At 40.9% G+C, this 23,684-nt stretch overlaps 3 protein-coding genes across 5 annotated transcripts; all 3 read right to left on the bottom strand.

Annotated features, from left to right (window-relative positions):
- Positions 1 to 4,181: 4,181 nt before the first annotated feature.
- LOC107277528 (uncharacterized) lies at positions 4,182 to 6,879 on the bottom strand. Of its 2 annotated transcripts, none has more exons than XM_026020571.2 (10): positions 6,646 to 6,879; positions 6,497 to 6,553; positions 6,345 to 6,401; positions 5,940 to 5,996; positions 5,783 to 5,839; positions 5,532 to 5,714; positions 5,296 to 5,415; positions 4,970 to 5,206; positions 4,845 to 4,890; positions 4,182 to 4,468 (listed from the first exon to the last, which is right to left on the bottom strand). In XM_026020571.2, the coding sequence occupies exons 1-10, from the start codon at positions 6,742 to 6,744 to the stop codon at positions 4,443 to 4,445; spliced, it is 939 nt and encodes a 312-aa protein (XP_025876356.1). In that variant the 5' UTR covers positions 6,745 to 6,879; the 3' UTR covers positions 4,182 to 4,442. The 2 variants fall into 2 exon arrangements, with proteins under 2 accessions (XP_025876356.1, XP_015612886.1); XM_015757400.3 differs by having other exon boundaries at positions 6,701 to 6,791.
- On the bottom strand, positions 6,805 to 8,121 carry LOC136353543 (uncharacterized). The gene is made up of 6 exons (XM_066304549.1): positions 8,103 to 8,121; positions 7,772 to 8,028; positions 7,467 to 7,670; positions 7,293 to 7,385; positions 7,113 to 7,211; positions 6,805 to 7,044 (listed from the first exon to the last, which is right to left on the bottom strand). Exons 1-6 carry the CDS (start codon positions 8,119 to 8,121, stop codon positions 6,805 to 6,807), a joined length of 912 nt encoding a protein of 303 aa, XP_066160646.1.
- LOC136351082 (uncharacterized) lies at positions 7,888 to 13,517 on the bottom strand. Of its 2 annotated transcripts, none has more exons than XM_066304999.1 (9): positions 13,411 to 13,517; positions 12,399 to 12,504; positions 12,211 to 12,248; positions 9,894 to 12,113; positions 9,509 to 9,814; positions 9,320 to 9,416; positions 8,559 to 9,241; positions 8,103 to 8,432; positions 7,888 to 8,028 (listed from the first exon to the last, which is right to left on the bottom strand). In XM_066304999.1, exons 3-4 carry the CDS (start codon positions 12,237 to 12,239, stop codon positions 10,661 to 10,663), a joined length of 1,482 nt encoding a protein of 493 aa, XP_066161096.1. In that variant the 5' UTR covers positions 12,240 to 12,248; positions 12,399 to 12,504; positions 13,411 to 13,517; the 3' UTR covers positions 7,888 to 8,028; positions 8,103 to 8,432; positions 8,559 to 9,241; positions 9,320 to 9,416; positions 9,509 to 9,814; positions 9,894 to 10,660. Both variants share the same exon structure in this region, with proteins under 2 accessions (XP_066161096.1, XP_066161097.1).
- Between the last annotated feature and the right edge of the window lie 10,167 nt (positions 13,518 to 23,684).

Raw genomic sequence — 23,684 nt, 5'->3', positions numbered from 1 at the left:
ACATCATCAACATAAGCCTCAACATTGCGGCCGATCTAAGTTGAAAAACACCTTTGAATCATGCTTTGGTAGGTTGCTCCTATGTTCTTTAATCCAAAGGGCATGGTGATGTAGCAGTAGGCCCCAAAAGGCATAATAAATGAGGTCTTCAAGCAGTCGGATTCTTTTAGTCGGATCTGATGATATCCCGAGTAGCAATTCAAAAAACTGAGTAGCTCGCAGCCGGCTGTTGAGTCAACTACTTGGTCAATGCGAGGTAACCCAAAAGGATCTTTGGGACAAGATTTGTTGAGGTCGGTATAATCGACACACATGCGCCATTGCCCCGTCTTTTTCCGAACCAGGACTGGGTTAGCCAGCCAGTCGGGATGAAGGACTTCTTTAATGAAGCCCGCTGCTAATAGCTTGGTTAATTCCTCCTTGATCGCATCCTTCCTGTCCTGTGCAAAGCGGTGGAGTCGCTGCTTGATGGGTTTGGCATCTTCCTTAACATGTAAAGAGTGCTCAATCACCTCTCTAGGAATACCAGGCATATCGGATGGTTTCCACGCAAAGATATCTTAATTATTTTGAAGAAAGGTGATGAGCGCGCTTTCCTATTTACAATCTAACTCAGCGCCTATTACAGCAGTCTTATTAGGATCAGAGGGATCTAGAGGAACCTTTTTGGTCTTGGCATCGCTTTCTCCACTTTTGGGCATCTTGGTTGCGGGCACTTCTCCTTCGCTTGCCATGGTCGCAGCCAGTCGGATCTCTTCTCGGGCGAGTGTGATCTCGCGGGTCTGGGCCATCTCGCAACTTTCTTTATCACATGTGACGGCTTGCTTGATGTCGCTCCGTAGGGATATGACTTCTCGAGGACCAGGCATCTTCATCATCATGTAGGTGTAGTGTGGAACGGCCATGAACTTGGCTAACGCCGGGCGTCCGAGTATGGCGTGATATTCTGTCTCAAAATCGGCAACTTCAAAGCAGATGTTCTCTGTGCGGAAGTTCTCCCGAGTACCAAAAGTTAATGGAAGAGTGATCTGGCCGAGTGGCATTGCTGATAGCCCTGGGATTACTCCGTGGAAGGGTGCATTACTCGGCTTTAATTCTGTGCGAGGAATCTGCATATCGTCCAGGGTCTTGGCGAAAAGGATGTTGAGTGCACTGCCACCATCGATGAGGGTTCTTCGGAGCTTGACGTTACGAACCACTGGGTCTAGTACCAGGGGGTACCGCCCCGGGTGGACCACTCGGTCGGGATGATCCGAGCGGTCGAACTTAATTGCTATCTCTGACCACCGAAGGTATTGGGGTGTGTTGGGCTAAACTGCATTGATCTCCCGTTCGGTTAGCTTCTGCTTTCTCTTAGATTCGTAAGCCAGGGGTCTGCCGAAGATGTGATTAAGCTCCTTGCGAGAGTCCTGAAAACCAGTCGGGGCATCGTCTTCGTCATCTTTCTTCTTTGATGTGCCTTGATCTCCGTCTGAAGGCTTACGTGTGTTCTTGGCATATTGTTCCGCAAATTGCTTGTAGACGAAGCAATCTTTGGCCACATGGTTGGAGTTGGGATGATGCGGACATTGGGAGCTCATTATCTTGTCGAAGGTGTTGACGCGGGAACGTTGTCGGGAAGATGGGGTAGTTGTCGCCACAAGTTCTTCGGGCTTACGCTTGCGATCCTTGTGATTGTTACTTCCCCTCTCTCCTGCGGCCGGCGTGTCTTTCTTCGGCTTCCAAGTGGTGCCCGACTGTTTGGATGCAGTAATAGCATCTTCAGCTTTGGCATACACATTGGCTTTTTCAAACATCTGCTTAACCGTCCTGGGAGGTTTACGTCCGATCTTGCCGACTAGGTCGTCGTGGCGAATGCCTTTAGTAAAGGCGGCGATGATAACGTCGTCGGTAATGTCGGAGATCTTGTTGCGTTGCTCGGAGAAGCGTCGGATGTAATCTCGAAGGGATTCTCCAGGCTTCTGAATGACGTTGTAGAGATCAAACTGTGTGCCGGGGCATTCAAAGGTGCCCTGGAAGTTGGCGATGAAGTGATCGCGAAGTTCCGCCCATGATCCGATCATGCCACGGGGCAGTCTATGGAGCCAGGATCAGGCGGAATCCACTAGGGCCACAGGTAGATAGTTTGCCATGGCCTTGCTGTCTCCTCCTGCTGTGCGGATTGCGAGTCCGTAGACGGTGAGCCAAGACTCCGGATTAGTGGTGCCGTCATACTTCTCGATTCCAGTCGGCTTGAAGCCGGCTGGCCAATCCACTCGACGTAGGTCATTAGTGAAGACAGCTATTCCATCCACGTCGTCGTCGTAGCGATCCGGTGAATGGCGGTGACCTCTTGCTGCATGGCGCTGGTTGATCGTGTCGCGAAGATCGACGGGACGCTGGCGAGGTGGATAGCGAGGCCGTTCGACTCGGTGTTCCCTGTGACGTTCGGGAGGCGAATGAACAGATCGTTCGTCGTGGCCCCTGCTCCTGCGACTGGATCCTGTGCCTATGATGCTAAGGCTTGGCTGATGATAATCATGAGATCGGAGATGGGGAACCCGGCTACCAGTCGGTGTGCGAACGCTGCCGGAGTTAACCGGAACTAAAGTGGCGATCATGGTCTTGGTCTGGTTCAAGATGTTGACGACGTGATCGGCTTGATTGAGTGCGTCTTCCTTGAGGAGGGTGTCGAGAAGGGTGATCGCAGCGATAGCGTTTTGTTGGGGGGTGCGGAAGACCGCTGTCCCCTCAACGTCTTGTTGCCTGATAAGATCTCGCGCTCGTCGCCCTGCGTCCAAGGCTCGTTGTCGTCGGTCTTCGGCCTCCTTTGCAGCCTGTTCGCGTTCTTGTTGCTCTCGCCGCAACCGTTCTTGTTCTTGCGCTTGGCGCTCCTCTTCTAGTCGGCATCGCTCGGCTTCCGCTTCTGCTTCTCGGGCTTGGCGTTGTTCTTCCGTCTCGTTGTCGGTCATGAAGATGCCGAAGTAGAGAGGGGTGTAATTGTCTTCAAAGCTCTCGTCGAAGTCGTCGAGGTCGCGGCTGTCGTAGCGGTAGCCGAATTCGTTGTATTCCACGATCTCTGTTGGTCGTGAGTCGACGCCGAGGGAGCTGAGGTAGCCTTCGAGTTGATCCGTCGAAATCGTGCCGAGTGGCTGGAGTATGACGCCGACTTCCCTGGAGCTAGGTGGGATCAGTGTTGAGGCCGACTTCCGCCTAGGCCTACGTGGAGAAGACGCCCTTGTAGTGAAGACGGCAGCCAAATCGTTGGGGAGTTTCATCAGGATTGGCGGGTAGGCCCCATCATCTTGATCTGGTGAAGTTGAAGTAGATTGGATCTCGTCCGAGTGGTTTGAAGCCGACTCGGTCGAGATAAGCTTGGAGCAGATCTTGGCCGAGTTCGGAATACCGAACGGGGCTAGGACCTGGTTCTCTCCCGACTGGTTCGGATCCGAGTCGAGGAGAGAGATCTTGCCAAAGTCGTTGGTGATGAAGTCAAGGCTGCCGAACCGAAACGTCTGCCTCGGGGGGAAGACGAGGTCGTCGATGCCGGAGAGGGAACCCATCGCACTAATCGGCGAAGAACTTGACGCCTCCCCAGCCTGGCGCGCCAACTGTCGAAACAAGATTTCGGCAATAATAAAAGAGGGTGGCTATCAAGCTAGAAAAATGGATGGGTTTGGAGACAAGGAATTTTATACAGGTTCAGGCCTTCTTATTCAAGAAGTAATACCCTACTCCTGTCCGGGGATGATTCCGCCGAGTATGTTATTGATCGTATGATTGGGAAAAAAGCATCGTCCCGAGAGGAACCCGGACCCCTCCTTATATAGGGGAAGGGATCCGTATTACAAAATACAGTCCATATCCCTAACGGAATATGTGATTACAGATAAAATACAATCGTGACCGACGAAGATCTCGGATATTTCCTTGACACTCAAGTTAGAAACTAACCCGAGTCCTCATAAAGATATTCTATCTATATTTGGTACCATATATCCGACTAAATTATAACTGTCGTGTTGATATGGGGTATCCATAATCTCCACAGGTACGCTACCGAGGCTATTATTGCTGCCTCAAAACAAATTGAGGCAACTGTACCTGCCTCAACGTAGGATGCATCAAATTAATTATATTTCCTAGATTATTGTTGTGGGAAATACACATTTTCATCATCATGAAAACTTGACAATTGAAACAAGAAGAAATTAAATAGTATCCAAATCACTTCATTTCATATATTAGCAGTACATCCAATCATACATGTCCAATAAATAATACATAGCATCTCATCCGTCACTTAGACTAATATGTCTGAACTCCAATTCATATGTGGCATTTACAAGTGTTGAGACAATCAACTACTCAAAAGTGTAGATATATAATTACTGCTCATGTTTGAGCTATCTCTGCTAAGAAGTTCTCGCCAATTTTCTATAGTTGAACATGATCGACAATCATCACCGTTTGAGAGAAACTCGAGCACCTGGAGTGTAAATATGTAAAATTCAGTTAACACAAACAAACAATGTCACTATCTTTATTTAAATAAAGAACACAAAATATGATCATGAGCATGGAAATTGAGTTTACTACCAAAGAAAAATTGACAAAACAATCAAAAGTATAGCAGGAACTAATTATACAGAGAAGGAAATGCTAGAGACCTGTGATTAAACATTTTGAACAGAAGTACATTTCTATGTAAAATAGACTGCACCTATTGAGGTTTTAAAGTATATGGCAATCCAAATTACAATAGCATTTCTATCTTTTGCATACTTATATTTTGCTCAATGAAATTTCCATAATAAAAATGATGTAAATACTCTATATATACCCAACATAAATGGCACATATACCTCTTTTTGTCACTTCCCCATTGCACTGAGGTGACACTTCTTCAACCTTTCAAATTGATATTTACCATGTTAGACTTGCTATGTAAACTAAGCAATAAAATAAAGAAGCCAAGAAAGGAACATACTAGTTGGGATGGCCATGCAATGCAATGACCAATAGCGTCTCTAATATAGTTCAAATTTCTGTGCGGCCGGAACAATTCAGCATCTCCACATATAAGACTGTCTATCACTACTTTGTAGCACTCCCTTCCTAGCATTGTTCCTCCGACCATTTCTAAGGGGTCTTGACTTTGAATAATAGCTCTTGCAACACGGTTATATGGACGGACAATTCTCTTAAGAAAGACATCCCTTCCAACCTATTTCAAAATGTGGCCACATCAGATTTTATTACAGAGTAGAAAGTAGAATAGTTGCTACTGTTTTGTAGTAATAAAAAAGAACTAACCACATTTTCACAAGCTAATGCTGCCCTTTTGACATTAGCATGTTTAGTTGTTCCCACATTGGCCCCTTCAATTTCAGTAGGCTTGTTGTTATTGTACCTGGCCATATGCTTCTGTACCCCCTGTTACACAATAGAAGATGTTACTGTTGTCAACCTATTAGCATGCATTAAGCAACAGAAATGCATGGTGGTAATATAGTGCGTTCCAAATAAATACCATATATCCATATACAAACCTCAGCAGCAATTTGAGTGATTACAGTTGGAACTTTAGAGCGTTTACTTGTGGCATGATTGCTTGTTGTTTCTCCACAAGGTTTTTTTGTCATTTTTGGTTGCCTGGTACAATTGTGATTGTCCACATCTTTTTCTACCCCCTGTTGTACATTACATGTAGCATCAACCCTTCTCAATGAATCCTACAAGACTTAAGATATGTTACAGTTTGACTTGAAAAATGAAGTAAAATCGATGTTATTCAGCTCACCTTCGTAACATGCATATTTTGATTAACTTGCAATTCTCTGGCAACTCCTGGTTGCACCTATATTCAACAAAAAAAATAAACAAGTTTATACTAATTCCAAATAATACTAGTGCATTGACTTGAAAAATATGAAGCAAAGTCATTGTTATTCACTCACCATCCCATTATGTCTGTTATGATTAAGCTGAGATTCTTCAACAATTCTTGGTTGTACCTGTATTTTAAAAAATAATTCTTAATGCTGCAAACAATACTAGTGCATTTACTTGAACAAGATAAAGTAAAGTCGAAGTTATTGTTAGTGCATCGTACTAAGCACAACTACTATCTGTTCGAGAAGAGCTTGACCAGGGGACAAACAAAGAAGAATAAAGCAACCAACTAGCTAGGAGAAGAATAAAGCAACTAGCAAGCTAGACGGCTACCTGCATTTCATTCACCAAAAATCATATTTCAAACTAACATGCACCAGCTTCTAGACTATTCTAGACCATGTCCTAACTTTAGGACTATTCTAGAAGTACTTCAGACGAAGGAAATGAATTAGTTTCCATTAGCTCACCTTCCTAGCATGTTTGTTCAGATTAAGCTGCAATTCTCTAGCAATTCTTGGTTGTATCTGTATTCAACAAAGGAAAAAAAAACCATTAGATGAAACTAGACTAGCACATTGAGTTGAAAAATATGGAGAAAAGTAAATGTCATCCAAGTTACCTTCATAGCAGGCCTCTTTTGATTTAGTTGCAATGCTTCAACAATTCTTGGTTGTATCTAAAATCAAGGAAAAAAGATAGAAGCTTATAGTTCCTGAATAATAATACCAGTAAAATTGAGGTTATGCAAAATGAACTATGATCTTTTACATTGTTTGAGGTGGATGAGCATGAGTGCTCCTCAGTTGGCTTGTTCAAGGAATACCTTTGTTCAGGAGAAGTATGCTTCATAGCTTTAAATTCTGCCATTTTCTCTGCAAGTCATCTCTCCATTCGTTCTTCCATTCTTTCTTCCAGTTGTTGCATCCCTTATTTTAAAGCGCGGACTTCTTCTTCTGCTCTATGTCTTGCTTCTCTCTCCAACTGTAAGATTGTTCTTGCTGTTGATTTAGTTCCTGGCAAACCAAGACTTGCAGGAGTGGGACCCATACCTATTCCAATCACTCTACCTCTGTTTTCCTTACCAAGCAAGTTTGAAAGATAGTCTCCTTCTTCTATGGGTTTGTCCACAAATTCTGGCTCCTCGGTGAGTTTCTCATCAATTTTAGCCTGCATTAGTGAAGACATGGTTAATTTCAAAAAGAGATGCAATTTGGCATTTAATAAATTTTACTTACAATTGTTACTTCATGAGCTGGTTGTGGTCTACCATCTTTACGGGTGTATGCAACTTTGAAAACTTCTGCTCGACTAACTTTTCGACCTTTTCTTTTCTCCTGTGGTCATGTAATTGCAGAAGGTATTAGTTCAATGGAAGAAAAATAAATGGATAGATCAATAAAATTTCTTAGCCTAACCATATCATGACGAACATTTGCTAAGCTCCTAGTTCCAATGGTGTGTACTGCAACCATTTTTGCACGATTTGCTTTTCCACGATTGCTGCGGGCCTAATTGCATATATGCAATGTATGTCAATATGTTTTGCAAATCAAGAAAAGAATACAGAACATTTGAACTATGGCACTTACTTTGCCTTTCTCACTTCTCCAAAAACAAACAAGCCACTTCCAGACTTTTAGTGATATTCTTGAATCATGTTTTTTCCAAAGTTCTTTATTAGTCTTCTCAGGGTCAAAATACTTAGCTTTCAGCCTATTTTTGAAGTCTTTCCATTTCTTGTGAGCTGATCTCATGACATATTCCTTTAAGCATTCATCCAAGTCAAAATACCTCTGAAAGTAGAGTATACAATAAGTTTCAGAGCAAAACTTCTTGTAAAATACTAATATTTATGAAACACTTATAATGTTGAATAAAAAGAAGAGGATTGTACCTTCACGTTATCCCAGACATCATCCTTGTTAGGCACATCAGTCCAATCTTCATAAGCAAGTGATAGGACTTTACCTTTGGCAAGATTGCCAATCACATTTGCTAACTTTGATGCATAGGGACCAACTGGTTGAAAATGCTCATTGTAGTCAACTTTCAGTTTTACATTTTCTACAATTGGCCAGAATGTTTCCATCGTTGTGATACCTCTACCTCTTTTTGGCTCTGTAGTTTCTTCGATATCAGCATCAGAATGACCTAAAAATATATTGCAACAGTTATCCAAAATGCACATGCAGAATAAATTCAGGAAATAAGATAGAATCACTTACTTCCATCATATGAATCCATGTTAGCTTCAAAGGATTGATCCATATCATCCGCTTCGCTCAATTCTCTTAGATCATTTTCTTCATATAATTGGTCTTGTACATCTTCCTCACTGAAGTAGGCATCATGACATTGAAAATCAACAGATTTGCTTGGCACATTTGAAGTAATTTGTCTTGTCTTTTAGGCATTCATTTTGAACTTCTCTGCTAGGTGTGGTAGGTGTTGCACAAGGACTTCATTGTTTCTTTCTATTTGCATCATGCGCTGAAGCTCATACTTATTTATTTCTACCCTTCCTCCACTTACTCTTTCTTTTGCCATTATTTCCCCTACAATACCAGAAATTATGGCTATAAGATATAAGACCTATATGATTCAAAACTAAAACAGTGATGACAAAGCAACCTCAATACAAAGTAATGTTGGACCATGTTACATAAAGAGCACAACCATACCGTTGAGAGACAGCAGCCAAATCAATAGTTGTTCCATTTATATCATTTCTAGTGAGATAATCATTGCCACAATCAACATCAATGTTGACAGTATTGTTCATCACATCAACTTGGTCTTTTTGCTGATATACATCCTCCTCACTTTCACATTCAAGAATACCCATGTCATAGAAGTCCCTTGGTTTTGATTCGCGAACAGCATACCAATCTTGATCTATAGGATCTCGAACATAATACACCTGTGTAGCTTGTGATGCTAGGATAAAAGGTTCATCGACTAAACTATTGGTATTATTAGACAAGTGGTTAAAATTCACAAGTGTAACCCCATATTTATCTTTCTTAACACCTTTGCCACGAGACAGCTTAATCCAATCACACTTGAATAGAACTACCTGACCTGTCCCACTATAATTTAACTCAATTATGTCAGTGATGCTGCCATAGTATGGCACTTTGCCAATGACAGGATTTATGTCTTTCACACTAGAGAAACTTGAAGTCTCAGCAAAAACAACTAGCCCACTACTTTGAGTTGATTTCCCTTCATCACAAGATTTTGTGCGGAAGTTATATCCATTTATAAGATAGCTGTTGTATGTTATAACATGCATATCAGGGCCTTTCGCCAAAATCTGAATTTCTTCTGATGGGTTTTCTCCTTTGGCCACTACATCCTGAACCTGTTGTTAAGATGGAAAATCAATGCTATGCAAGCTATCAAATGGCTAGAAAGTAACTTTGGTGACAATATCGCTTACATGTGTCCTAAACCAATCATGAAATGTCTCATGATGCACACGGGCAATATCTGTTGTTCTTTGAATTCCAGTTGATAAAATATACTCACGATGCTTTCTACATAGCATGCCAATTAGTACAAATGCATATTAGAAACACAACACATAAATATTCGAACATATGAAATTAATATATAGTGTAGAGCTTACTGAAGGTAGGGGCCAATTTGGTCAAAGTTGAATAGCACATATCTATGGGCTTGAATCCATGAGTTATAATCCAAGGAGCTATAACGTTTTCCAAGTAAATGCCGACCCATCTTACTTAAGTAAGACTTTTTATTTATGGTCTGGCAAGTCCCATCGTCATGTCGTCCTCGATGATTAAAACGAGTTGAACAACCATGTAAATAACGGGAACAAAAGGTAAGACTTTCATCAAAAATATAATTTTCTGTAATTGAACCCTCTGGATGGCTCTTAGCACGGACATATGATTTCAGCCTCATCCAGTACCTATACATGTTAGCAAGTGTCAATCAGAAGTACCTATGCACTAATATGGGTTAAGATAGCAATTTTTTAAAAAACTTACCTCTCTATGGGAAACATGTTTCGGTATTGTACTGGGCCAGCCAACCTTGCTTCATGTGCAAGATGGATTGGTAAATGAAGCATTATATTAAAGAACGATAGAGGGAAGATTTTCTCAAGTTGACAAATTGTTTCAGCAATTTCATACTCCAACTCCTCCATCTCACTGATACGAATCACGGGAGAAAACATTTTCTGGAAGAAGTTACTTAGGCGAATTAGTGGTACACATACATTCTCAGGCAAAATTCTCCTAATGGCCAAAGGGAGCAGATACTGCAAAATCACATGGTTGTCATGGCTTTTTAGTCCAATCAATCTTTTCTCTTCCACACGAACCTTATTTGATATGTTGGATGCATAACCATCAGGAAATTTAACATCCTTTAGAACTTGACAGAACAGTTTCTTCTCATGAGCACTCAAAAAGAAGGCTGCTGGAGGCAAGAAAACTTGTCCCCTGCATAACTGGGTGCAGATCTTGTTTTATCCCTAAACTTTGAAGATCCAAACGAGAATTGAGATTATCCTTGGACTTGCGGTCAACATTCAACAAAGTATTTACTATGTTGTCACAAACATTTTTCTCAATATGCATTATATCTAGATTGTGTCTAACTAAAAGATGTTCCCAATACGGCAATCTGAAAAAGTAGCTTCTCTTTTTCCATATAACTGTGCTACCACCATCATTATTATCATCATCCTTACGTTTACGCTTCTTCTTCTTAGCTTTCCCAAAAACAACATTCAGATTCTCTGTCTCTTTCAAAATATCATGTCCAGAAGGTTGAACTGGAGCATCTCTAAGCTCTTTAGTTCCATCAAATGATTTTTCATCAAATCGGAAACTGTGATTTTGTGCAAAAACCTACGATGTCCCAGATAACAGGTTTTCCTACCCTTTTTCAGATATAGAGAACAGGTATTTATGTGGCAATGCTGACAAGCAAATTTCCCTGAAGTAAGATGGCCTGACACATATCCAAGCCCTGGGAGATCAGTAATGGTGTAAAGAATAGCAGCTCGTAGTTGGAACCACTCATCACGTGAGACATCGTATGTCTTTACACCTTGTTTGAAAAGATCCAAAAGCTCATCTACCAAAGGTTCAAAATACACATCCATATCATTTCCTGGTTGTGTTGGCCCGGGAATAAGCAAAGACAATATAAAATTGTGTTGTTTCATGCACAACCATGGTGGGGGATTGTATGGAATTAAAACAACAGGCCATGTACTGTGACTAACGCTCATATTTCCAAAAGGATTGAAGCCATCTATCGCTAACGCGAGTCTAATATTACGACTCTCAGCACCAAATATCGGGCATTGCTGATCCAGATTCTTCCAAGCAGGAGAATCTGCGGGATGTCGTAATAAGCCATCTTTTGTCCTGCCCTCAGCATGCCAACGCATATCTGAGGCTGTCTTTTCTGACATAAAAAGCCTCTGTAACCGTTTCTTCAAGGGAAAGTAACGAAGAACTTTTTGAGGAACCTTATGAACTCGTTTTCCATCAATCCCTATTTTTTCAACCTTCCACCTAGAGGTATTACATCTTGGACAAGTCTTCGCATTCTCATACTCTTTCCGAAATAGTATGCAATCATTTTTACATGCATCAATGTTGATGTATCCTAGACCCAGTGACTTGACGATTTTGTTAGCAGCATGAAAGTTGTCTGGCAACTGTCCTTCCATAGGGAAAGCCTCCTTAAAAAGTACAAGGAGCTCATCAAAACTACTATTGCTCCACCCACCCAAAAATTTTACATGGAGAAGTTTTATGATAAACTGAAGTTTTGACATCTTGCTCCTTGGATATAAATCCTGGCTAGCATCAGCAGCTAACTTATAGAATTTTTCAGCATCTTCACTATGTTCACCCACATCCCCATCACCTTCTACAGCATTGAAATCATTAAATCCAAGTCCATCTCGTAGCATTGCATCCATATCATCAAATTGCTGACCTTCTGTCTCTGACTCCATGCAAACATTGGTTCTATCTAAAGTTGAGCCCTCCCCATGAAAGAACCATTTACTATAACCCCTCATAAATCCTTCACATATTAGATGTTCGCGAACTAGTTCAGTATTTAGCCAATGACAATTCATACATTTCTTGCAAGGACAAAGAATACTGTTGTCTTTTGCTGAATGAGTGAAAGCGAACTGTAAGAACTGTGCTAAGCCCTCTTCATATTCATCTGTCCACCTATTACAGTTGTCATGTTATTAATGTTACAACTTTTATATATGTAATTCCTCTAGCTAGTATAATAGTGCTTTAGTAAGTTATAGCCCTGTATTACCTAGGTTTTTTCAACCAGCTTTTGTCCATGCTAGGAATCTGTACAGAAAGTGCATTCAGTCCATACATGTACCAAAAGTTCTATGCATCCATTCCAATAGTGCAAAATCACATAAAGGAAATGCTAAGCTTTTAACAATCTGTACAAGAAAGGAAATATAGATGATTTGCCATATGTTCAGAAATTACCTCTGTAAAAATAATTGCTGAAGCTAGTTGGCAGCCGGGAGTGGGAAAGCAAATAGGTCACAGGTTGACATCAAATAGCTATGTTTCCTCTAGGTGCAGTAGAAACCTGAATAAATCAATTGCATACAAATTAATATGTCACATCCATGGTACTAAAAATAGCCCACATATCACAAAGAATCCTAACAAGATAACCAAATACAAGTACATGCAGTATAACGTAACCTAGAATAATACTCGGGATCGATTATCAACACAAAATCCAAAGAACCAATCATGAAGCATTCCAACTAACATGATCAGAGAATAGGAAAATAAACATAGCTATCTTAACCTGTTGCTATCTTTTTTTTTTTGAATGGATTGTTGCTATCTATTTAGGAGAACTATAAATTGTATTTGGTGGAGAAGTGGATTTGACAAGAAATAGATACTTTTGGAAACAACAGTAATAAAAACTAGTACTGATTTGTTTTCTTCTTTTGTTCTTGATTGGTTTTCCATACTCTGAATCTGCACAAATGAAAAGCACTCAAGCTCTTTAGGAAGGGCCTGATGTTCAAGGCCACAACAATGCCAAGCTTCTACCACAAAGCTCCTTTTCCCAAGCCTAAATACAAGACAAGAATACTTTCTTGACTTATCTACCTCATTGCATCTAATCTACAGAAGGAAAAAATAGTAGAAGAAAATAATAGTTTCAACACCACTTTTCCCTGAACATATGGATTACTGATGAACAACCAAACGATGAATGGAAGGGAGCTACTCTAGATCGCTGTATGTTGAGTTCTTAGTTCTAGGTCAAGGGCAGCTGCTCAGGCACCGCAGCACTGCTGCCGCCGCAGCTGTCGCAAGACGATTAGGGAGGGAAGGAAGGAGACCATGGAAGACATGAAGATTTTGGGGCTAGCCCAGCAAAACACATGGATTTAGGGCAGGTAATCCCCTCGATTTGGAGTAGCACAGCAACAGAAAACAAAAGAGAAGCAACGATGGTCAGATTAATCACCTGAGATGAGGCCAAAGATGGTGGTTCTCTGCTGCACGCGAGCGAGATGGAGGTGGATCCTCTGCCACCGCACGGCACAGGTGGGTGCGAGGTCAAAATGGCGGCATGGGTGGAGGAGGAGGAGGAGGAGGAAGAAGAAGGTCAGAATGGTGAAGCTCACGACAGCCGTCAGATCGATCGTGATTGGACGGTGGATAAGGGGTCACGGTGGAAACAGGAGGGAATATTAAAAAAATTGGAGGAACTGTGAAAAAAGAAGAGGGAAAGTGAAAAAATTGGAGAGAATTTCACACATTAAGCTGAAAAAAAATTGGTAGCCCAATTTTTTTTTGAGGCTCTAGTAGGTGAGGCAAGCTTGGTCTGCCTCAATTTTAGTATTTGAGGCTACACCATTGCCTTAAAATGTATTATTGAGGCAATACATTAAGTCCGCCTCAAAAATTTGCCTCAAAATATTTGAGGCTGGCACATCTGCCTCAACAAAGAAAACCGAGGCCAACGTCTCTGTCTCAAAATAAGTTTTTGAGACAGAGTTCTTTAATCCACCTCAAATAGGTTGTCTCAAATTGCTTACCGTGCTGTAGTGGGTTTCCATGCGAGTTATGAAATTAGTTTTTTCATTCATGTCGGAATTTTCATTTCACCAACTAGACAGGCCTAACTGATGCACATACCACTTGTATATATATGTTGCCTACTGAGCCTCTACCACCTGCCTAGGGACAGTGCCAGTCTGCAAGAGACTTGAAATCATGCAGAATCAAAAGACGCTATACGAACAGCACATATGTATGCCATGATTGTTTCAGCTGCTTCAGCTCCTCTCCCAAGGCGCTATACCGCCTAGCTGCTCTCGATCAGGATCAATCAGCAAACATAGGAGAGAAAAAAAAAACATCATGCATATTGTACTGCGATTGGAAGGCACCAGGAACTGAAGCCAGCCGAGCATCATTGTTTCTGCTTGGCAAATTAGAACTGAAGCTTGCTCCATACTGCTTGTTCCGCTCTGGCCAAACGGAAAAATCAACTGGAAATCACGCATGGCAGCTAGCGGTCTTCCTTTCAGCTTCATCTTTAGAGAGCACAGAAGTCGCAAGCCAATAAGTAGTACAGGGTTTGATAACTTCGGCCGTGGCCGTGTTTGGATTAAAATTTTTTTCTTCAAACTTCTAACTTTTCCGTTAGATCGAATGTTTGGATACATGCATTAAATGTGGACGAAAAAAACCAATTGCACAGTTTACATGTAAATCGCGAGACGAATTGTTTGAGCCAAATTACGCCATGATTTGACAATGTGCGGCTACAGTAAATATTTGCTAATGATAGATTAATTATGATTAATAAATTCGTCTTGCAGTTTACAGACGGTATCTGTAATATGTTTTGTTATTAATTTACATTTAATACTTCAAATATTTATCCGTATATAAAAAAAATTTTGGCCAAGGAACTAAACACAGCGTTAGTTTGTCTATATGTACTCAGCTTGTGTCTAATAAAGTTTTGCATGTATATAACTGGCTGTCTGGTTTTGAGATTTGAGATCAAAATTGATGAAGGACATCACTTACCGGTGTTTGCGCTGGTATCAAGCTATGCAACCTGCTGATGGTGGCCTCCTAGTTGTCTTCACTGTTGAACACTTCCATGTGAAGCAATGGCAATTATAGATGGCCATGTGGGCCGCCCGGCACGGCCCGGCCGTGCCTGGGCCGAGGCTTGTCGGGCCGGCACGGCCCGACCGATGCACCGGGCCGTGCCGTGCCAGCCCACATGCAGCACTCACGGCCCAGGCACGGCCAACACATCTCGGGCCGTGCCGGGCCGGCCCGAAGGCACGATGGGCCATCATGCTTTTCCTCAGAATAAGTCTAATTTTTCTCCCTCTAATTGAGCTGTGACATATATATATATAGCTAAAAAAGTCTATTTTACCTCCTCTTTCTTTGGGTTGTGGTATATAAATAGCTAAAATAATTCTATTTAAGGTCCCTATTCTTTGGACAGTGACATTTATATGTCTATTTTTAGTCCCTATACTTTATGGCCGGCACGACCGTGCCGAGCCAGCCCAGCGTGGCGATGGGGAGGCCCAGGCACGGGGCGGTGGTCGGGCTGGGCCGGCACGGGCCCGACCCTAGTCGGGCCGCGCCGTGCTTGGGCCGGGCCAAAAAGTTGTGCCATGGGCCCAGCCTTTGGGCCTCGGGCCTTATGGCCATCTATAGTGGCAATTAATTAAGAGCTTTTCTGAGGGGCATTGTAGTTGGCAATTGCTATGTATGTGTGTGTGTATATATATATAGAAATATATATATATATATATATATATATATATAGAAAAACTATTCTACACTCGGGGTATAGAATAGACCCCCTCCCTCCCAAGGGTCACACCCATCTCCCCCTTCTTACCAAGGCCCAAAACCCACCTCCCACCTCGGTCAAAGACCCCTCCCACCGGTCAAACCCGCCTACTAACTCCCCCCACCACCCACCTCTTCTCAACTCTCGTCCCAGGATGGTGCAGTAACACGACAACCACTGTGCAGTAACACTGTGTCTTACGTGCAGTAAAAGCGTTAAAATATAGTTAAAATATAGTCATGACGGATCTACTTTTGATAAGCTCTTTATTTATAGCATCATGGTGCAAACGGTTTTAAAAAACCTTACATCACTTAGGAGATATTGTTCTTCAAACCTTGACTTTTTTGCAATTTGTCTCTCCACAAGTAGTAATAGTATACTATTACTTGTAACTACAGACAGTTGTACGTTACCACAATCTCATCACGATGTTACTACACTACGTTTTACTGTATTTTTTGGGTAGTGTTACTGTGGTAACGTGTACCTTCTGTGCAGTAACACTTTTACTTTTGTGTAGTAACAAGTATATGGTTAGCATATGATACTTTTAACCTATATATTTTTGTTTCAATTTCTGATTTACTGTAATTCACTACAATATTACTGTCAAAAGTGCAGTAACGTCATATACATGCAGTAACACTATATTGGAGGGAGGAGACCGATTTTTTTGAGAAAAGGGAGGAAGAACAGTTTCTTGAAGAGGGGAGTATATAGATGCATTTTGAAGTTTAACCCTCCACATGCAATAACACTATAGCATCATGGTGGGAACGATTTTAAAAAATAATACATATCTTGTGAGATATTGCTTTTTAAAGATTGGCATTTTGAACTTTAACCCTCCATATGCAGTAACAGAATGTGTAACTTGCAGTAACAATGGCATATACATGCAGTAACATTGTTTTACCAAATGTATAAAATTATTCAAACAACTCCTACATCAATCTGACCTCGCTCAAAGCCACCTACAGACTTTACCTGTAGCCCACCTATTCGATCTTCATCTCGTAAAAATGACATAGTAAAACAATAATTATCATGCAGTAACAAGTATATGGTTAGCATGTGAGGCTTTAACCTATATATTTTTGTTTTGATTTCTGGTCTACTACAATTTTACTATGACTTTACTACCAGAAGTGCAGTAACCTCCTATGTGTTATACAGTAACGTCACATGTTACCGTACTTTTACAACACTGTTACTACTAGAGCATAGTAATATGTTATGAGTTTCGATAGTGAAAGATATTAGAATTAATAATCATATTACTTTCTCATAAAATTCTTAAAACAAATAATATTATTAGATTAATTGGTTAGAAGAATGTGTTTTGAACTATGAGGTCATGGGTTCAAGTCTTGAATTTAGCATTTATTTTTTATTTTTCCAGAAAAGAGAAAAAAACACAGAAAAAATGAAATAGAGAGAGAGAGAAAAATGAAATAGAGAGAGAGAGAAAGGAGGGAGGAGAGCGGGAGGGGGAGGAGATGGGGGGGGTGAAATAGATCGGGAGGGAGGGGATCAGATGAGAAGGAGATAGGGGGTATGGAATAGTCTATATATATATATATGTATGTATATATATATGGGACACTCATATGGGGCACCATGGTGCCCGGGCACCATGGTTTCAAATGCACAAAATCACTCAAATTTTTCAAAATTTTCAAATTGTGAGTATATACCTAGTTATAAGAATTCGATTCATACCTATACCTATCAACAAAACAACTCAAATTTAACTTTATTTCACAATCCATGATTACATACCTAACTAATTATATGTATAGATGCTATATACCTAGAATCAAAATCTAACAAAAACAAGTTCAAATTCAGTTCAAACTTGCTTTCAACTAGTTAGTAAAGTAGTTAATATTAATACCTAAATAATTGAAAAAGTTTCATGCTCATTTGAATTGGGTATATACTCAATTTCAACAATGGTGCCCGGGCACCATGGAGCACCAAACAAATTTACTCAATTCAAGTTCAAATTCAGTTCAAACTTGCTTTAAACTAGTTAGTAAAGTAGTTAATGTTAATACCTAAGTAATTGAAAAAGTTTCATACTCATTTGAATTGGGTATATACTCAATTTCAACAATGGTGCCCGGGCACCATGGAGCACCAAACAAATTTACTATATATATGTATGTATATATATATATATGTATGTATGTATATATATGTCTATATATATATATATGTATGTACATATATGTCTATATATGTATATAGACACACACGGATTCCAAATATCTACCCTACCAACATCTTCACATATATATAGCACATCATGTCACTAACCAAGAGGTTATTAGCTTGATTACTCCCCTTCAATTATTTGGCCGTTCTATTTAGTATTCTTCCTGCATTTTGCTTTTGTATGTCGAGTCTAACGTTGCCTCCCATCTCATTAGAACTTGCAAACAACGTACAAGGATTTTATGTAAGAAAACAAAATCCAAATGGCTTGCATTTTATTATTTGCAGAACTCAGGCAGGAACTCCCGATGGCATTAGAATACTGTCAGTTCTCCCATATGGAAAGACAGATGAACATTGTCATCAGTTCTTGCAAATTCTTTCTGTTTGCTACTGGTGGATTCAGTTTCTTGCTCACTGGACCATTTACTGTGCTGATGCACAATGTGCACAATTAAGAATTTTTTACAGTCCTTTTGAGAGGAGGAGGTACCGTATCCTAACCGTCAATTTCATACGATCCAACAGCTGGATAGGCTCGGTACCGCCTGGTACCTCGTCACCATGAGGGCAGGTACCGAAGTGTTTTTTCGGTAGAAGAGTAAGATGGTAATTTTGTAAGAACACCAGACCCAACGACCTTCCTCGCCTCCCTCGTGCGCCTTGTGGGCCGCTTTCCCCATCTCCTCCGCTCGCATTCTGCTGCCGCCTCCTCCGCTCCCGTTTGAGCTCATCCACTCTTGCCACCCCCATTGCCAGATCCAGCCGCCGCTGTGGTCAAGGGCGCCAAATCTGGCCAAGGGCAGCAATTGGAGACCTCCCCGAGTTTGCGAGTGGGCTGTCAATGACCGCTATGAAGCAAGTTCCGCAAGGTGGGTTTTGTCGGCCTCGGGGATTCGGCGACGCTGCTCCCTCACCAGCCACGTACATGCTCAGCGGCAGCGCTACCTAGAGGATAAAAAATCAGGCGTTGTTTGCATATTGAGAATTTGAGATTAATTTGTTCTCCTTTCATTTGTTTATATCATGCCTAGGCCTATCACTATGTAACCTGATGCTTATTCTTCATCTATCAATTAATTAAAAACAAACAAGACCTAAAAAACAAGACCTTTGGTAGAGGTATAAATAGGGAATGAGACAGTTCCTCCAGCCTCAAACTGCATGATTGCTCCTTTGGTGGTTCATATTGTTTCTCAAAGTTTCTTATGTTATTTTGTGCCTACATATGGCTATGACTAGTTTGCTTATAAACCATGTCATGGATATCTATAAATACAAGGGAGATTTTGCAAAAATATTTAATAAATTTTAGACTTTATGTCCCATCTTTTTGCTTATACTTATGCTTATCAACCTTAAATTTGAAGTTGATTATGATGTTTTTTATTGAAGTTTATTTTTCATCCTTTACTTTTAAAACATTAAGAATGTGCATATATAAATTTTATTCACAAATTATTTTTTGTTTGCAAATATGTTGTTTGGCGATGGGAGCCTTAGTTTTCTGCGTATTATGTAGGAGTACATATGTTCCTTAGTCGACGATAACTGCCTTGGTCGATAATCTTCCTTACCCATGTAATCATCAACTTTAACCGACGAATGTTGTTACACAAATAAGCATAGGTGTTAACTATCTCTCTTAGCCACGCAACAACCTGTGTCAACTGTAGCGACATGGCGTTGGGAGAACGTGTGAGGAAGATCAAACGAGGAGGTAGGCTGCGCGTGCTCGGTACTCCTAGATTATCTAATACCGATCTTACCCCTCTTAAATCAACGGTCGGATGTGATTGGTACCGATCTTACCCCTCTTAAATCAACGGTCGGATGTGATTGGTACCACGTGGTACCTGATATCTCATGATACCTCGCAGTATCTTCTCAAGAACTATAAAAAATCTCCACAATTAATGTTTGGTTTGGTAATATGCTTAAATTTAGTCATGTCCCACACCAAGAAATCAGAATCGATAGTCCAAAACGCATCAGCCCGCTTGCCATCCGAACGACCAAAAGGGCCAGCGAGCAGTACTAAGGACAAAAAATGAAGGTGACAAAAAATGCAGAGGAGAACTAAATAAAATAAGTATTGCAAGAAACACAGGGAGATCAGCAAGGCTTGCAAAACCTTCCGTTACGGCTGAAGCTAGCTTTGCCTCTCAAAGTGATATCCTCAAGGCCTATGTGTGGTACCACTGCTGCTGCTCGATCGATCATGATCATCAAACAAGCATATTGAAGTTGAACACAGACGAAGATATCACATTAGTGCGATTGGAAGGCATCAGGGAACGAAGCTTACCATGGATTGTCTCCTCACGTTCACCGGGCCAGAGAGATGATGTGTTCACCATCGTCACGATGATCATGCTGTCAAGGAGTACTGCTCAAGTCTTTTCGAGGCGATGAGGAGTTCAACCTAACAGTGAATTATATTCTTGACCATGCCTATGAGCACATCCATGGCTAGGCTTAGTGCTCACATCTGGCAGCTGGTAAGTGTTTCAAAGTAACCGGAGATTCCCAAGTGGTTCGATCAGAGGTCCAGCCCCAACAACAACAGATGGACAACGAAGGTGATAGGGATGAGCTCCGCAAGAAACCATTTGATTCATGGGATCACCGCTTCATCGACAATTAGTCTTATAAGCCATTAGTTACATCATTCAGCAATTTCAGATTCCTATTTCTGACTTTCTTACGTCGCACTCTGGCCTGAGACATGTTGATTAATTCCTGTTTATGTTTATTAGGTTAAGCAACTTTGAGTTCCTCTTCTGTTTATCGTTACTGAACTCATACTTTTTAACTACTGCCTGTGCTCTACAATAGTCAATATTGCAGCTCTACGACAGGAAGTGTCGTCTCTCCTTCCTATTTCCAGGAGCATCAAATCTTTATTTTGAAGCAATGCCACCTTGTTGTCATACCAAAATATTGAGTTAACTTACCATTACAAATCATGTGTTATTTGTAGGATTTTTTTTTTTGCAAGGAAGGAGGAAGGGGGGTGGGTTTCTTTTTTCTCCAAAATTTTAATTTCATCAAACCTTTACAACCGGTAACACTTACAATACCCCACGCTAAGTGCGGTTACTGGCGGTTTGGGAAACCCAGTATCCAAGAGCTTTATGGGGCCAACCTTAATATATATTGTTCTATTTCAGGGAATGGATAAAGACCCTGGTTCCTGAGCTTCAAAATGGTGCCCCCTTTTTTTTTGACAAACATTGTATATTTGAAATTCTTATAATATCTTTCTAAAACATTTTGTTAGACTTTGTAACTGTTAATTCATTAATTTCTACCCTCAAATAATTATCACAAATGATTCATCTATATATATTCACCCATTTCATTATATTCAGCACAAAGAGACACAGTACATATGTCTAAGCTTAGTGTTACATCAAATTGGTTTTAATAAATAAGGTGGCATACACACTGATCTATTGGCACGCGCAAAGTACTTGTATATATATATATGTTGTCTGCCGTGCCTTGCCGCCTGCATAGGGCAGTTCAATAGACTTCAAATCATGAAGGATCGATGCGGCCACAGTTTGTTCTTCAATACACGTCGACGACCTCATCGATCTATTCCAACTTCAGCCTGCTCTAACATAACATATATGTACGCACATGTACATGTTGCACTGCGATTGGAAGGTGTCAGGAACTGAAGCCTGTCATACATTGCATGCTGGGTAGCCATGCTCCATCCTTGATCCTCTCTAGCCAGATGGACAAGCCATCGTGTAATCATGCGTGACATCTCTGTTTTGTCGGTCCCCCTCGATCGCTTGGCACTGCATCGTTGTTCGCAATGGCGTTGGCAGCGTGTGCCTGGTGCCCGCGCTGCTAGCACTCTTACGGCGTATCCTAGCTAGCCTCCCAAACCCACAGAAATTGGTTTCTCTTCCCTATTTACCCCACGATTCGTTTTCCTCCTCATGCCACATCTACACATCTGCAGCCTGAGAGCACTGGACAAAGCATCAACTATTCTACAAATAGTCAGCCCTAATAGCAAGCATATTATCACGTCTACAGTTGTGACCTAACCAAATTTGTACATCAGTAGTTCAGATAAAGAAGAAACCAATTTCCCAAATGCTTTATGAACTAGACGAAACATTCAAAACTGGAGAGCCATCACTTATTCATGAACATAGTGTGTTTGTCCTCCATATAAATTTTAGCCGCTGCATTCACGATGACAGACCGAATCATAGGGCGCGGCGCGGCAGACGAAGTTGAGGGAGCGCGGCGGGAGCGAGGGCGAGCGTGGGAGGGGAAATCCACAACCCGCGAACGAGGGGATAGTTCATATATATCTTTCAGTGTTTAGTGGCTGGAACTTCGAGAGGTGTTGAAAATTAGTTCAAGGTGCATGACAATTTGATCTCATGCATGCTAATTGGATGTCAATTAATTTGCGGAGACACAATGTGCATGACAATTGATCTTCGCATTTCGGCCTGGCATGTAATCAGACACCACCGGGTTAGTTAACCCAATTTAAAGCACATACGCTTCCGCGGATCAATTCAGATTTCTCATATTATGATTTCTAAATTGTTGTAACTTGGACATTCAATTCAAACTCTTAGTACCTACGCTGTCACATGTGCCAAATAGGTAAAAGAAAAGACCATATAACTGCCAAAAGGTAAAAGAAAAGGCCGACGCCTTACCATATACTCCCTCCGTTTCAAAATGTTTGACACCGTTGACTTTTTAGCATATGTTTGACCGTTCGTCTTATTCAAAAAATTTGTGAAATATGTAAAACTATATGTGTACACGAAAGTATATTTAACAATGAATCAAATGATATGAAAAGAATAAATAATTACTTAAATTTTTTTGAATAAGATGAATGGTCAAACATGTACTAAAAAGTCAACGGTGTCAAACATTTTGAAACGGAGGGAGTATAAGAAGATGAAATTCATATTTGCTTGTAAGAGTTTTATACCAGTGCGTACATAATTCAGATTGAGTAACAAAATTTTCTCATCATGAAATGTGTACATCCCAGTGACAAGCAACGTGGACAATGAAACTGGCAGATGGCTTGAGTTGAGGCAGGAGATTCAGTGAGACCATTCATGCTCAAAACTATAGGTCTAGTTATGTGGGATTGGGATGCACCGAGAAGCCAATTGAAACAACCATTCATCTTCAGGTAATGTTGCAGTATTGCAGTTATTCGCATGAGAAGCCTATCTATCTGCTTGTGCAGACATGTCTGCTTTTGCAGACAATGGCTAACTCTGAATGATCATACTACATAGTACCGCACTTGAGAGCAATTAGCTAGACAAGCACAATAACAAACTGTGTTAAGTCTGTCTTGTACCGTGCTGTCGCAGGGGTAGAATTAAACAAGCAGACACAGCCTGGATGATATGTAATGTCATGTTTTGTTATGTAGATCCTAGTTCACAAATTCGGGCATTCATTTAAGTAGTCATAAGCTCATCCTAATTATTTAGCGATGTTATGTAATAACAAAATTAATTTAGGAGTGAGTTTCTAAAGTTGGACAATTACTATTTTGTAACCGACCTACACCAGCGTTTTAATTTGTTGGTCTCGACCCTCATTTTATTTCTCGTAAGAGATTTTTTCAGAAAGTGCAATTCAATCCAACCTTTGCATCTAGTTGT

The sequence above is a fragment of the Oryza sativa genome, chromosome 10 (genome assembly GCF_034140825.1).
Source record: "Oryza sativa Japonica Group chromosome 10, ASM3414082v1".
NCBI classification, from domain to species: domain Eukaryota; kingdom Viridiplantae; phylum Streptophyta; class Magnoliopsida; order Poales; family Poaceae; genus Oryza; species Oryza sativa.
Note: the sequence above shows the minus strand (reverse complement) of the source record. Positions and strands in the feature narration are given on the sequence as shown.